This window comes from Toxotes jaculatrix, chromosome 11 (genome assembly GCF_017976425.1).
Source record: "Toxotes jaculatrix isolate fToxJac2 chromosome 11, fToxJac2.pri, whole genome shotgun sequence".
NCBI lineage: Eukaryota > Metazoa > Chordata > Actinopteri > Toxotidae > Toxotes > Toxotes jaculatrix.
In genome coordinates, this window is record NC_054404.1 from 25828387 (window position 1) to 25842595 (window position 14209).

The window sequence follows — 14209 nt, forward strand, 5'->3', positions numbered from 1 at the left end:
CTACACACACACACACACACACACACACACACACACACACACACACACACAAAGATACACACCTCTGGGCAAAGCCGTGCAGTTTACTTTCACTTTGACCAAACTTTGTGGCGCAGATGATTTTCTCCATCTGAAGGTAAATGTCAGCAGTTTAATGATTTACTCATCAACACTCCCTGTTGTTACCTGGGATTTCTGACCTTTGAGTTATTGTGGCGTTGTTTCTGGGTTTTGTTTGTCGGTTAAAGTGCAAACACACACACACACACTCACACACACTCACACAAGAAGCTGAGGAAAAAGAAGCTTGAAGTGAAGAACTAAGAGCCTTTCCTACACTGACAGGAGAGAGCTGCAGAGGGATGAAGTTCATGGAAAAAACTGAGTAAGTGGAGCTCTTGATTGGTTTGATTTGTCTTCATTAAAGGGACATGGTTTTCTCTAGTTTGTGGAAAAGGTTGACAGTGACGTCACTAGTTCTTTTGGTTATTTTACCTGGAGAAACTGGTTTATTACCAGTGTTTTACAATTGGATGGAGTTTGTTTAAATCAGGAGGAGGTTTGAAACAATCGTCGTCTCAAACTGAAATATCAACTTGGAAACTTTAGACGAGTAAAGATGGCCGTCTGTTCATGACATTCATGTGTGTGTGTGTGTGAGCAGGAAAAAAAACTAATACAAGTCTAAAAGGCAGATCAGTGAAAATGTTAAAGTCCTGATGAACTTTGATGATATTGAACCATGGTGAAATTACAGGATATGGTCTGTAACAGACATGGACTCATGGGCCTCCTTCTCAGAGCAGGAGGAGCAGCTGATATTTCTACAGAAGAAATGATGGAGATGATGATTCATGTAAAACATTTGAAGTTAAGGTTTTAGTCTCTTGGAGATACAGAATGTTCACTGAATAAAAGCTTTGTTATACTTTTTCATCCAAGCAGATAAAAACATTTTTATAGTTGACTAAATCACTAATCACTAAATCACCACAGTAACTGCAACTGTAACTACATTTTCTCTGTCTGAAGGTAAATGTCAGCAGTTTTAATGTTTTATACGTCAGCACCACCTTTTCCGTTTGTATTTTTGTGAGGTTGTTGTGGAGTTGTTGTTAAACCTGAAGTTGCTGTGCCAAACTGGTCCTCCTCCAGAAGGAAGTTTTAAAAAAAAGTTTTAATATTATTGTAAAGGCTTTATTGAAATTATCAGTCTTTTATTTTGAAAAGCATGTACAAGTTGTTTGGAATCTAATACTTTTGTAGTGAAAAGTAACTCAGAACTTTTATTGCAGTGCTGCACTGAAACTCCAGTGTTTCCATTTTCTGCTTCTTTAAACTTTTACTGCACAACTTTTCAGAGGGAAATATTTCACTGTTATACTACATTGATTTCACAGCTACAGTTACTTTTCAGATTAAGATTCGAAATAAAAACCAAATGAGTCTGGTCTGCATGATGAACACTTTTACTTTTGACAGTTGAAGTATATTTTACTGATTACACTCGTGGACTTTTACTCAAGTGAAATTAGAAAGCAGGATTTTTAGATTGTGTCAGATAAAACCAGTGGATCTCAGTCTGTCTGTGTGTCAGTGAATGGAAATGCTCATCCCTGGATCCTGTGTGTGCTGCTCTGCACTTCACTGCAGCTTCATGACCCCATCTAGTGGACTGACAGTGGAAGTACAGCAGCTGATGGCAGCTTCCTCTGCCTCACACTGCTGTCTGACTGCATTCAACTGACACTGATATGAAAGAGGAAAGAAGAGCCAATCAGTGGAGGAGCAGCTGATATTTCTACAGGACAAATGATGGAGAGGATGATTTCAGTTGATGTGCAGATGAATGATTTGTGTTTTCTCTCCAGATGAAGGTAGAAAGTGTGTGTGAGCTGATGTGGATGTGAATTCAGCATCATGAATCAGTGTGAGGACAGAGAGGAGGGAGCCCCTCCCCCTAAAAAGGTCTGTGTGGGGACCATGAGATCCAGACCAAAAGCTCAGAGGTGAGATGAGGATCTCTAACTGTCCATGACTCTTCTCCATGTCAGAGCTCAGCACTCACATCACTGCACCATCATTATTCACACTCAAAGCTCTGTGTGTGTGTGTTGTGTTGAAGGCCAGAGCAGCAGCACACACCAGACTCTGCTGGACCTGAGCCCAGCTGTGTGTCCATGAAGAGTGACAGGTCAAAGCATCGCCTCATTGATTTCAAAGGACAGCCTCCGTCTGCTGCAAAGAAGTGAGCTGCAGCTGACTACATGTTTTCTTCTTTACTATGAGAACACTGTATGAATAATATGTTGTCCCTGTCCCCATGTCCCTGATTAATCTCTGTATCCACAAGGATCCATCAGAGCACAGACTTCCCTGGACCTGAGCCCAGTTGTGTGTCCATGAAGAGTGACAGTTCAAAGCATCGCCTCATTGATTTCAAAGGACAGCCTCCCTCTGCTACAAAGAAGTGAGCTGCAGCTGAGTTTAAAATGTATCAGACAGCTGTCCTGTATAACTGGTCTTCTATGAAAGATGAAGTGATTGTGTTTTGTCTCCAGGCTTCATGAATGACACAGTATATGATCATGATCAGGCTGAAACACAGGCTTTAGTGGCAAAGTTGATGTTCCTCTTTCCAAGAAAAGCACTTCTTATGTTCTTATATGTGTCATTCAGATCAGAACTAAAACTCCCTGTAACTCAGCACCTATCCAGTTCCAGTGTTTGTGTTAGTGTCCTGTAGCAGAGGTGAGACTTCTGTCAAACGCAGTGTGAGTCCTTAAAACTCATCATTTAAAAGGTGGACTTGTTGTGATGACTCTAGGTCATGAGGTACAGAATTGATTGCTTGTTTCCTCTCATTGAGAATGTCACAGCACAGTAGTGTTTGCTTTAATCAGGACAGTCACCACAGAACATAAAAGCAGCTGTTGTTTGTGTACAAAGCATAAAACGCTCACAGATGCTGCAAACATAATGTGAGCTAATTCTTCATGATTCCTCCACAGAGTGGACCAGGAGAGCTCAGAGGTTCCCAGTGCTCAGTCTGCCCAGCAGCATCAAACACACCTGGACTCCATATTTATGGTCTGTACATGGACAACTACTTTGACATCTGTTGTGTTGACAATAATCTCCATGCTGCACTTTTTAGAGCAGTGGATTGTCAGTGTGTCCAACATGGATCTGATGTTTGGCTCCATGGTTTTACTTTGATTGTGTCATTCATATAGTTTTCTGTTCCAGCTGCTGGAGGAGAACATTGTCACTTTTGTGAAGAAGGAGCTGAAGAAGATCCAGAAGGTTGTGAGTCCAGATTACCCAGAATGCTCAGAGAGTCAGAGGGAGGATGAGGAGGTGTTGGACTGTGAGGATGAAGAGCAGAGGAGGAGCAGCAGAGAGGCTTTTGTGAAGATCACAGTGAACTTCCTGAGGAGAATGAAGCAGGAGGAGCTGGCTGACTGTCTGCAAAGCAGTAAGGGGATTTCTCTAAAGATTCAACATGATGGACAAATGGGACATTTACTAACGTCTCAAGACATGGAGGGAAATATGTTCATGTGTGTTCTTTAGGGGGATGAACATGTCATGTTTTCTTTATGAATCAGTCATTGATGTAGTTTCTTGTTCATTCAGGACATGTTGCTGCAGTTTGTCAACGTAAACTTAAATCTACTCTGAAGAAGAAGTTCCAGTGTGTGTTTGAGGGGATCTCTAAAGCAGGAAACCCAACCCTTCTGAATCAGATCTACACAGAGCTCTACATCACAGAGGGACGGACTGGAGAGGTCAATGATGAACATGAGGTCAGACAGATTGAAACAGCATCCAGGAAACCAGCCAGACCAGAAACAAGCATCAGACAAGAAGACATCTTTAAAGCCTCACCTGGAAGAGATGGACCAATCAGAACAGTGATGACAAAGGGAGTGGCTGGTATTGGGAAAACAGTCTTAACACAGAAGTTGACTCTGGACTGGGCTGAAGACAAAACCAACCAGGACATACACTTCACATTTCCATTCACGTTCAGAGAGCTGAATGTGCTGAAAGAGAAAAAGTTCAGCTTGGTGGAACTTGTTCATCAGTTCTTTACTGAAACCAAAGAAGCAGGGCTCTGCAGGTTTGAAGAGGTCCAGGTTCTGTTCATCTTTGACGGTCTGGATGAGTGCCGACTTCCTCTGGACTTCCACAACACTGAGATCCTGACTGATGTTACAGAGTCCACCTCAGTGGATGCGCTGCTGACAAACCTCATCAGGGGGAAACTGCTTCCCTCTGCTCGCCTCTGGATAACCACACGACCTGCAGCAGCCAATCAGATCCCTCCTGAGTGTGTTGACATGGTGACAGAGGTCAGAGGGTTCACTGACCCACAGAAGGAGGAGTACTTCAGGAAGAGGTTCAGAGAGGAGGAGCATGTCAGAAGGATCATCTCCCACATCAAGACTTCACGAAGCCTCCACATCATGTGCCACATCCCGGTCTTCTGCTGGATCACTGCTACAGTTCTGGAGGATGTGTTGAAAACCAGAGAGGGAGGAGGGCTGCCCAAGACCCTGACTGAGATGTACATCCACTTCCTGGTGGCTCAGTCCAAACTGAAGAACGTTAAGTATGATGGAGGAGCTGAGACAGATCCACACTGGAGTCCAGAGACCAGGAAGATGATTGAGTCTCTGGGAAAACTGGCTTTTGAGCAGCTGCAGAAAGGAAACCTGATCTTCTATGAATCAGACCTGACAGAGTGTGGCATCGATATCAGAGCAGCCTCAGTGTACTCAGGAGTGTTCACACAGGTCTTTAAAGAGGAGAGAGGACTGTACCAGGACAAGGTGTTCTGCTTCGTCCATCTGAGTCTTCAGGAGTTTCTGGCTGCTCTTCATGTCCATCTGACCTTAATCAACTCTGGAGTCAATTTGCTGTCAGAAGAACAATCAACCTCCAACAGGTCTAAACTGTTCAGAGACAAATCTGATCCAACGCAGCTCTACGAGAGGGCTGTGGACATGGCCTTACAGAGTCCAAATGGACACCTGGACTTGTTCCTCCGCTTCCTCCTGGGTCTTTCACTGCAGACCAATCAGACTCTCCTACGAGGTCTGCTGACACAGACAGGAAGTGGCTCACAGACCAATCAGCAAACAGTCCAGTACATCAAGAAGAAGATTGAAGAGACTCCCTCTGCAGAGCAAAGCATCAACCTGTTCCACTGTCTGAATGAACTGAATGATCGTTCTCTAGTGGAGCAGATCCAACAGTCCCTGAGTTCAGGACGTCTCTCCACAGATAAACTGTCTCCTGCTCAATGGTCAGCTCTGGTCTTCATCTTACTGTCATCAGAGAAAGATCTGGACGTGTTTGACCTGAAGAAATACTCTGCTTCAGAGGAGGCTCTTCTGAAGCTGCTGCCAGTTGTCAAAGCCTCTAAAAAAGCTCTGTAAGTGTATAGATAGTTGGATTTATTCATCATTATATAAAGGCTCTGCTATTTTATTCAGCAGGAGGGAAAATAAATTCCTCTCTTCTTTAATTCCTTATCATCATCTCTGAGCTTCAGGACATTGAATCTGAATTAAAATAATGGATCTACATTAAAGAACCAAGTCTCAGCTTTAATTTGAGCAGGTTGACATGAGTATAGAAAGAACTGTGTGGGAGATTCAGCCCTTTTAGTAGCTCAAAAGTAAGTGGAAAAATACACATGAACTCCTCAGATTCAATATTTAGTGTAAAATTTACTTGATCTCAGTGCTACATTTGACACTCAACATTCTATTACAAAGATTTGAACGTGTCATTGGGATTAAAGGAACAGGTTGGGTCGAGAGAGAGAGAGAAAGAATAATGGAAGGGGAGGAAAGAGAACATAAGACAATGCAGGTTTCATGAAGACAGTAAGATTAAAAGTTATAAGGGAATAACAGTATGATTAGTAATAGCACTAATAGTAATACAAGCAACAACAATAGAAGAACTACATTGTGTGCACAATTATTAGGCAAGTACGTTTTTTGACCATATCATCATTTTTATGCTCAGCATTTTTATTCTCAACTCCAAGCTATATAAACTTTAATTCCTATTGGATTTAAGCACATCAGGTGATGTGTATTTGTGTAATGAGGGAGGGTTCTCTTTGAAAATTGAATCGAAGGCAACTGGACATATGTTTGTCTGGGAAGACGTTTCGCCTCTTTTCCAAGGGGCTTCATCAGTTCGTACGCATCAGTCTATCTAGTCCGCACTAGTCTGACTTCAGACTAGACGCATCGGTCTATCTAGTCCGCACTAGTCTGACTTCAGACTAGACGCATCGGTCTATCTAGTCCGCACTAGTCTAGTCTGAAGTCAGACTAGTGCGGACTAGATAGACCGATGCGTACGAACTGATGAAGCCCCTTGGATAAGAGGCGAAACGTCTTCCCAGACAAACATATGTCAATTTTCAAAGAGAGAACTATGACCTGGATGAATGAGAACATTCACAGACAATGAGGGAGGGTGTGGCCTAAGCCGATTAACACCCTATATCAAGGTCATGTCATCATCTGCTGCTTATCTGGGTCCAGGCCCAGGTCGGGGGGGCAGTTCCTGCCCAATTCACAATGCACCGAAGTCCTATAGCACCTCCACGGGTGGTGAGCCCATGGGAGGTGGTGCCACCCAGAGTGGGATTCAAACCCACGACACTGAGAGGTTGAGTCTCATGCTCTACCAACTGAGCTAACCGGGCGGCCCTATATCAAGGTGTGCATAATTATTAGGCTTCCTCAGGCAAAATGGGCCAAAAAAAGAGCTTTAACTTACTCTGAAAAGTCAAAAAATTTAAAACGTCTTTGAGAGGGATGCAGCACTCTTGAAATTGTTAAGACAGCAGCAGATCAAGACTCTACAGGATGAACCTGCAGAGAGCGACAGCAGAAGAGAGGCGAGAAAGAACAGAACTACATGATGGGAAGTCCCCTGGCAGTCGAAGCCTATAGCAGCTTAATTAGTAGATGGTGTGAGCTGCAGAGCAAACTGAGAGTGTTGTTCCTTTGATTGTCCTTTCAACACAAATGTTATTTGACTTTTTCTTCATTGTTTCCTCTTCAGACTGAGCAGCTGTAACCTCTCAGAGAGAAGCTGTGAAGCTCTGTCCTCAGTTCTCAGCTCCCAGTCCTCTAGTCTGAGACACCTGGACCTGAGTAACAATGACCTGCAGGATTCAGGAGTGAAGCTTCTGTCTGCTGGACTGAAGAGTCCACACTGTACCCTGGAGACTCTAAGGTCAGATCAAGTTCCAGTTTGTTTGAAATGACTGCAGATATTTCTTGAGTCCATCAATGCTGACTTTAGAGAGGCCCATATCTAATGATTTTCACAGTTTATTCAATCTTTCAGTTTTTCAGTCTATTTTGTTTTTATCCAGCTTCACATATATGAACTCTGACTGAGATACACAAACATTTTTACTTTGTTATAAAGTGGTTTAAACGAGGCCTACAGCGCTTTACATGCTGCCTCTCATTCACCCATTAACACACACTGATGAAATCCAGCTACCATACAAGGTCCTGGTCTGGCCATCAGGGCTGGTTTGAGGTTGAGGTTTTTAGCCTAAGGACACTTGGTGACAGGAGGAGAGCTGTGATTAATGGACAAACCTCTCTACCTGCTGAGACACAGCTGCCCTGTACTTACAAATAATAAACAATTTTATCAAGGGATTCAAACTAAATCAAATCAGGTACCAACATTAACACAGTTACAGTCAAGAACTGAAGTATTTGGACAGTTATTGTTTATCAGGCTCTGAGCTTCATCACATTGAATCTGAATTAAAAAAATGGATCCTCCATTAAAGAGCCACATCTCAGCTTTAATTTGCGCAGGTTGACATCAGTAAAGAAAGAATTCAATTCAATTCAATTCAATTTTATTTATATAGCGCCTTCCACAATCAAAATTGTCTCAAAGCGCTTTACAGAGACCCAGAGCCTGACCCCAGAGCAAGCACTTAAGGCGACAGTGGCAAGGAAAACTCCCTTTTAACAGGAAGAAACCTTGAGCAGAACCTGGCTCAGATGGGGGACCCTCCTGCCGATGGCCGGGCTGGGTGAAAGGAGGAAAAGGAGGAAGATAGGACAGCTAGGAATGGAGGAGAGGGGGAGAAAGACATGCAGCATAATACAGACAATGTGGGTCAGTATTTACATTACAGTTAGTGAACAGTTATTGGATAATGTGTGCTCAGCAGATTAGAATTATGAAACAGAGCACGGAGGCAAAAAGCTGTCATGACTGGTAATTATTTACATTACAGTTTGCAAAGAATATTAATCAAATATTTATCTGTAGCAGAACGGAACATTAAACATGTTAGAAATAGATCATTGTAAACAATAAACAGCAGCAGGTGGGTGGAGCCAGGACCATAGGACAAGCAGCTCCGGAGCCAGAGGTACCTGCAGAAAGGTACAGAGAAAGAGAGACCAGAGAGAAACAAGCACAGGACTACGGGACAGAGAGGACACAGAGTTAATGACATGTAATAAAGGCTAATAAATTTGAGAGTGGGTCTGAGGAGAGAAAGAGAAAGAAGAAGAAGTGCGCAGTAAATCATGGGATGTCCCCCAGCACCCTAGGCCTATAGCAGCATAACTAGGGGATGATTCAGTTGCCTGAGCCAGCCCTACTAAGGGCTATATCCTTAACTGTAACAGTGTCTATAGAGATAATTGTGACTAACTATAAGTTTAATAAATAACTTGGACTGTAACAACAACTAATTATAAGCTTTATCAAACAAGAAGGTTTTAAGCTTCGTTTTAAAATTAGAGAGGGTGTCTGCTTCCCGAACCCAAACTGGCAGTTGGTTCCATAGGAGAGGGGCCTGATAGCTAAAGGCTCGGCCTCCCATTCTACTTTTAGAGATTTTGGGAACCATAAGCAAACCTGCATTCTGGGAACGAAGCAATCTGTTAGGATGATATGGTACTATCAGCTCTTTGAGATATGAAGGAGCCTGGCCATTGAGGGCCTTATATGTAAGGAGAAGGATTTTAAAATCAATTCTGGATTTTACAGGAAGCCAATGAAGAGAAGTTAGTACAGGAGTAATGTGATCTCTCTTGCTAATTCCAGTCAGTACTCTCGCTGCAGCATTTTGGATCAGCTGGATGCTTTTTAGAGAGTTAACTGGACATCCTGATAATAGGGAATTACAGTAGTCCAGCCTAGAAGTAACAAAAGCATGGACTAATTTTTCAGCATCACTCTGCGACAGAATGTTCCTAATCTTACTGATATTGCGCAGGTGAAAGAAGGCGGTCCTAGAGACTTGTTTTATATGTGAGTTAAAGGACAGATCCTGATCAAAAATAACTCCAAGGTTCCTCACAGTTGTACTGGAGGCTAAATTAATGCCATCCAGAGTAACTATATGATTAGATAAACCGTTTCTGAGGTGTTTGGGACCAAACAAAATAACCTCAGTTTTGTCTGAATTCAGAAGAAGAAAGTTACAGGTCATCCAGGCCTTTATGTCTTTAAGACATGCCTGAAGTATGGTTAACTGATCTGTTTCGTCTGGTTTCATAGATAAATATAGCTGGGTATCATCCGCATAGCAATGGAAATTTATTCCATGCTTCCTGATAATATTGCCTAGGGGAAGCATGTATAAGGTGAACAGTATCGGTCCAAGCACAGAACCCTGTGGAACTCCATGACTTACTCTGGTATATATGGAGGGATCATCATTAACATGAACAAACTGGTATCTATCTGATAGATATGATTTAAACCAGTCTAGTGCTCTTCCTTTAATCCCAATAACATGTTCCAATCTATCCAATAGGATATTATGATCAATGGTGTCAAATGCAGCACTAAGATCTAGCAGGACAAGTATAGAGACGAGTCCATTATCTGATGCTATAAGAAGGTCGTTGGTAACTTTCACCAGTGCTGTCTCTGTGCTATGATGAACTCTTAATCCTGACTGAAAAACTTCAAACAAACCGTTCCTATGTAGATGGTCACACAACTGAGTTGCAACAGCCTTTTCAAGAATTTTAGAATTAAAGGGGAGATTGGATATAGGTCTATAGTTTGCCAAAATGTCAGAGTCCAGAGAACTGTGTGGGAGATTCAGCCCTTTTAGTGGTTCAAAAGTAACTGAATAAATACACATGAAGTGAAACAAACTCAACAGATTTAATATTTAGTGTAAAGTACTTTGCAGTCATTGACTGTAGTATCCATTATTATATTTTAAAGTCACTGTGCTGAGAGCCTGAAGAACAAAACATGTCTAACTGTCCAAATACTTACGGATTTGACTGTACATGTCTGTTTATTACTGATTGTATCATATTTAACTGTCATGTCTCCAACTTGTTGAGAATAGAACAGAAAGGATTTGAGTCAGAGCCAATGAAAGATGATCATCAATGTGGAAACAGAGTTTTGTTCCTTTGATTGTCCTTTCAACACAAATATTATTTGACTTCATTGTTTCCTCTTCAGACTGAGCAGCTGTAATCTCTCAGAGAGAAGCTGTGAAGCTCTGTCGTCAGTTCTCAGCGCCCAGTCCTCTAGTCTAAGAGACCTAGACCTGAGTAACAACGACTTGCAGGATTCAGGGGTGAAGCTTCTGTCTGCTGGACTGGAGAGTCCACACTGTACCCTGGAGACTCTCAGGTCAGGATCCATCAACCTGTTTAGCTGATGATTTGCTCATATCTGATTTACATGAGTGGATAAACAGCAAACTTGTGTAGGATTCTTCACAGTATATTTTTACTAAAGTTCCGCAGAACTTTCTAGACTCAGAAAGTTATTCTTCATTTTCTCTTGTTTTTGTTAAAGTTGTTGATTTTTTTTTTTTTTAATCCTGCAGGATTACAAAGGAATTTGCCTTAAATACATTGAACCTGGACCAAAATGGACCAGAACCAAAGAAAAAATATGAACAAAAAAGAAAAACAAAACAGACCAGCAGGTGTTGACAGAGTGTTTCCTGTGTGATGTTGTGTGTGTCTGCAGGCTGTCAGGATGTCTGATAACAGAGGAAGGCTGTGCTTTTCTGGCCTCAGCTCTGAGCTCCAACCCCTCCCATCTGAGAGAGCTGGACCTGAGCTACAATCATCCAGGAGACTCAGGAGTGAAGCTGCTGTCTGCTGGACTGAAGGATCCACACTGGAGACTGGACACCCTCAGGTATGGAGAGGCCTGCTGCAGCCACAGACAGTGTGTGATAGAGGAGGAAGAGCTGGAAACATTTCACTGATGACAGATCTCTACAGAAGTGCTTTGAATTCAACAACAACACAAAGAGGGGTTTTCTCTAATTCTGACTTCAGTATCTCATCATGACTCACTGTGTCATATTTAAGAGAAAATATGTGACAATCATTAAATCAGGTGTGGTCAGCTGTTTTCTGTGACCTGAGCAGGACTTTCTCAGACTGGATTTCATGCTGCATCAGCACAAAGCCAGTGTGGAAACATTTGAGCTACAGCTGGTTGAACTGCTCCTGAACCAACAGAGCCACTTTGAGTACAACAACCCCAAAGACTTTAGATACCTGTTCAGTGTTGACACACTAATAATAACATCCCAACAATAATAAGATGAATCTACACTGCTCAGAGACATTCATCTGCCAGTGTCTCAGACCAAGGAGGAAATGAAATCAGGTCTCTGATCATGTCTCTGTCTTCTAAAATATCCATGATCAATAATCAGCTGAACCTCTCTGAGATCCTGATCCTTGTTATTCTGAGATCTTTTGTTGTGTCTGACACCAAAAGTGATATCAAATGGAGAAGACAAATGATGAAATCTTTCCTCCATGTCACCTCCCTGCTCCGTATAATTCCAAGATAAGGACTCCAGGTCCTTTGTCTCTTTGCTGAATGAACAGAATAATCAATGCATTTGTGTATGAGAGCCATGTAATGTCCATGTTTGCATGCTGAAAGAGAATGTGCTGGTCTGACCCCCCTCCTCCTTTCAGGGTGGAGCCTGGTGGAATTCGATGGTTGAGATCAGGTCTGAGGAAGTGTAAGTGTGGTTTTCATTTGATTCCTGAAAACAAAGCAGCTCACATTCAACCATCTTCAAAGTGTCAACCAATGATCAGGTGATAGATCACAGCTGTGTTGTTTTCTTCTCTCCATCAGATTTCTGTGAACTCACCATCGACACAAATACAGTAAACAGAAAGATCAAACTGTCTGACAACAACAGGAAGGTGACACGTGTGAAGGAGGATCAGTCATATCCTGATCATCCAGACAGATTTGACCAGTGTCCTCAGCTGCTGTGTAGTAATGGTCTGACTGGCCGCTGTTACTGGGAGGTCGAGTGGAGAGGAATGATTGATATATCAGTGAGTTACAGAGGAATCAGAAGGAAAGGAAACAGAGAAAACTGTTTGTTTGGAGAGAATCAGTCCTGGAGTCTCAGCTGCTCTGATCTCGGTTACTCTGTTTGGCACAATAACAGAAAGACATCTGTCTCCTCCTCCTCTTCATCATCTTCCTCTGTCTCTCACAGAGTAGCAGTGTATGTGGACTGTCCTGCTGGCTCTCTGTCCTTCTACAGAGTCTCCTCTGACTCACTGATCCACCTCTACACCTTCAACACTACATTCACTGAACTTCTGTATCCTGGGTTTGGGTTTGAACTCTGGTGGTTTGGTTCCTCAGTGTCTCTGTGTAGAGTGTAGCAGAGAGAGTCTCCTCCTGTTAGAGAAACTCTCTCAGTGTTGAACAGATAGCTCAGTCTGCACATACCTTTAGTGAATTATAAGTACTAAATGTACACATGCAGTTGTTGTACAGACAAGGTAAGGGTGAAACTGTGGAATACTGGCCATGGTAAAGTTTGTAATGTCAACAACTGTATTTTTAGGGCACTAGAAAACCCACAATTTACATTTCCACATGGTAAAATTATATCGAACAGCAAATACAAATGGAAGCTTGTCAAACTATAGCCAATAAACGAGTAAAAATGATCAATGGCTTTTCAATGCTACTTATCCCTTTCACAAATGAAGAAGTGCCCTTTAAACTAATGCCACAGCATGGCTAACATTATTGAAAGCGCCAAATCGCGCTAACTTTGGCGTTTAGGCGGGTCGCTCACATGCGCATTCAAATGTGGAAGATCTGTTAATTTACCCAAAAGTAGCTAACTAAACATGTTAGCTTAACACGTGTGGGGCGTTTACCTCGCGTAACAAACTAATACAACACTACGCTCAGCAGCCAACTTCACAGCGCCTATTATTTAACTGTACCAGTCATTTTTTACCACTTCTAGCTAGCGAGCATGGCTAACGTTTGCATGGGTCGATACAAGTTCGTATGTCTCCGCATTTATAGGGTAAAATGTCATGGAAAATAATTACTTCACAGCGCCTATTATTTAACTGTACCAGTCATTTTTTACCACTTCTAGCTAGCGAGCATGGCTAACGTTTGCATGGGTCGATACAAGTTCGTATGTCTCCGCATTTATAGGGTAAAATGTCATGGAAAATAATTACTTCACAGCGTCTATTATTTAACTGAGTCGTTTTTTACCACTACTAGCTAGCAAGCGTGGCTAACATTTGCACGGATTGGTACAAGTTCGTATGTCTCCGCGTTTATAGGGTAAAATGTCATGGAAAACAATTACTTATGCACAGTAATAATCAGTGTTGGGACTAACATGTTACAAAAGTAATTAACTAGTGTAATGCATTGCTTTTTGCTGTAACGCGGTAATGTAAGGCATACATTACCGCATAAATACAAATTCGCCAAAATCACCGCAAGATCAGCAGAGGAGAAAAGTCTGTGCAAAATGTTTCATTTCCTGTTGTTAGCTAGCTTCTAGTTTACTACAGAAGAACAGAAAGGATGAGTGCAGCAGCAGCATATCCAACCTTGGACAGTATGTTCGCCTATTACATTCAGTTCGTCAGAAAGAACATGAAGAATAACATAGTTAAATGCACTTTGTGCCCACTTCCCGAAATAGCACCAGTAATTTTACTAATTAGAGCAGTGCCATGGTAACGTGAAGTTAGCAAAAAGGAAGCAAGCGGATGATGAGAGTGGGAATAAAACAAAGAAAATTAATATGAATCGGCCAAAAGTTACAGTATCTCTACCACAATTTACCAGACTTTGACCTTTTGTCTGTTCTTTAAATGATTGT

At 42.1% G+C, this 14209-nt stretch overlaps 1 protein-coding gene across 1 annotated transcript; it reads left to right on the top strand.

Annotated features, from left to right (window-relative positions):
* Positions 1–3015: 3015 nt before the first annotated feature.
* LOC121189266 (protein NLRC3-like) lies at positions 3016–13102 on the top strand (the record flags this gene model as incomplete). Its single annotated transcript, XM_041049221.1, has 7 exons — positions 3016–3090; positions 3250–3478; positions 3640–5443; positions 7102–7275; positions 10519–10692; positions 12012–12058; positions 12178–13102. Coding segments are annotated over 7 exons (3051 nt in total), but the record flags the coding sequence as incomplete, so codon positions are not given.
* Between the last annotated feature and the right edge of the window lie 1107 nt (positions 13103–14209).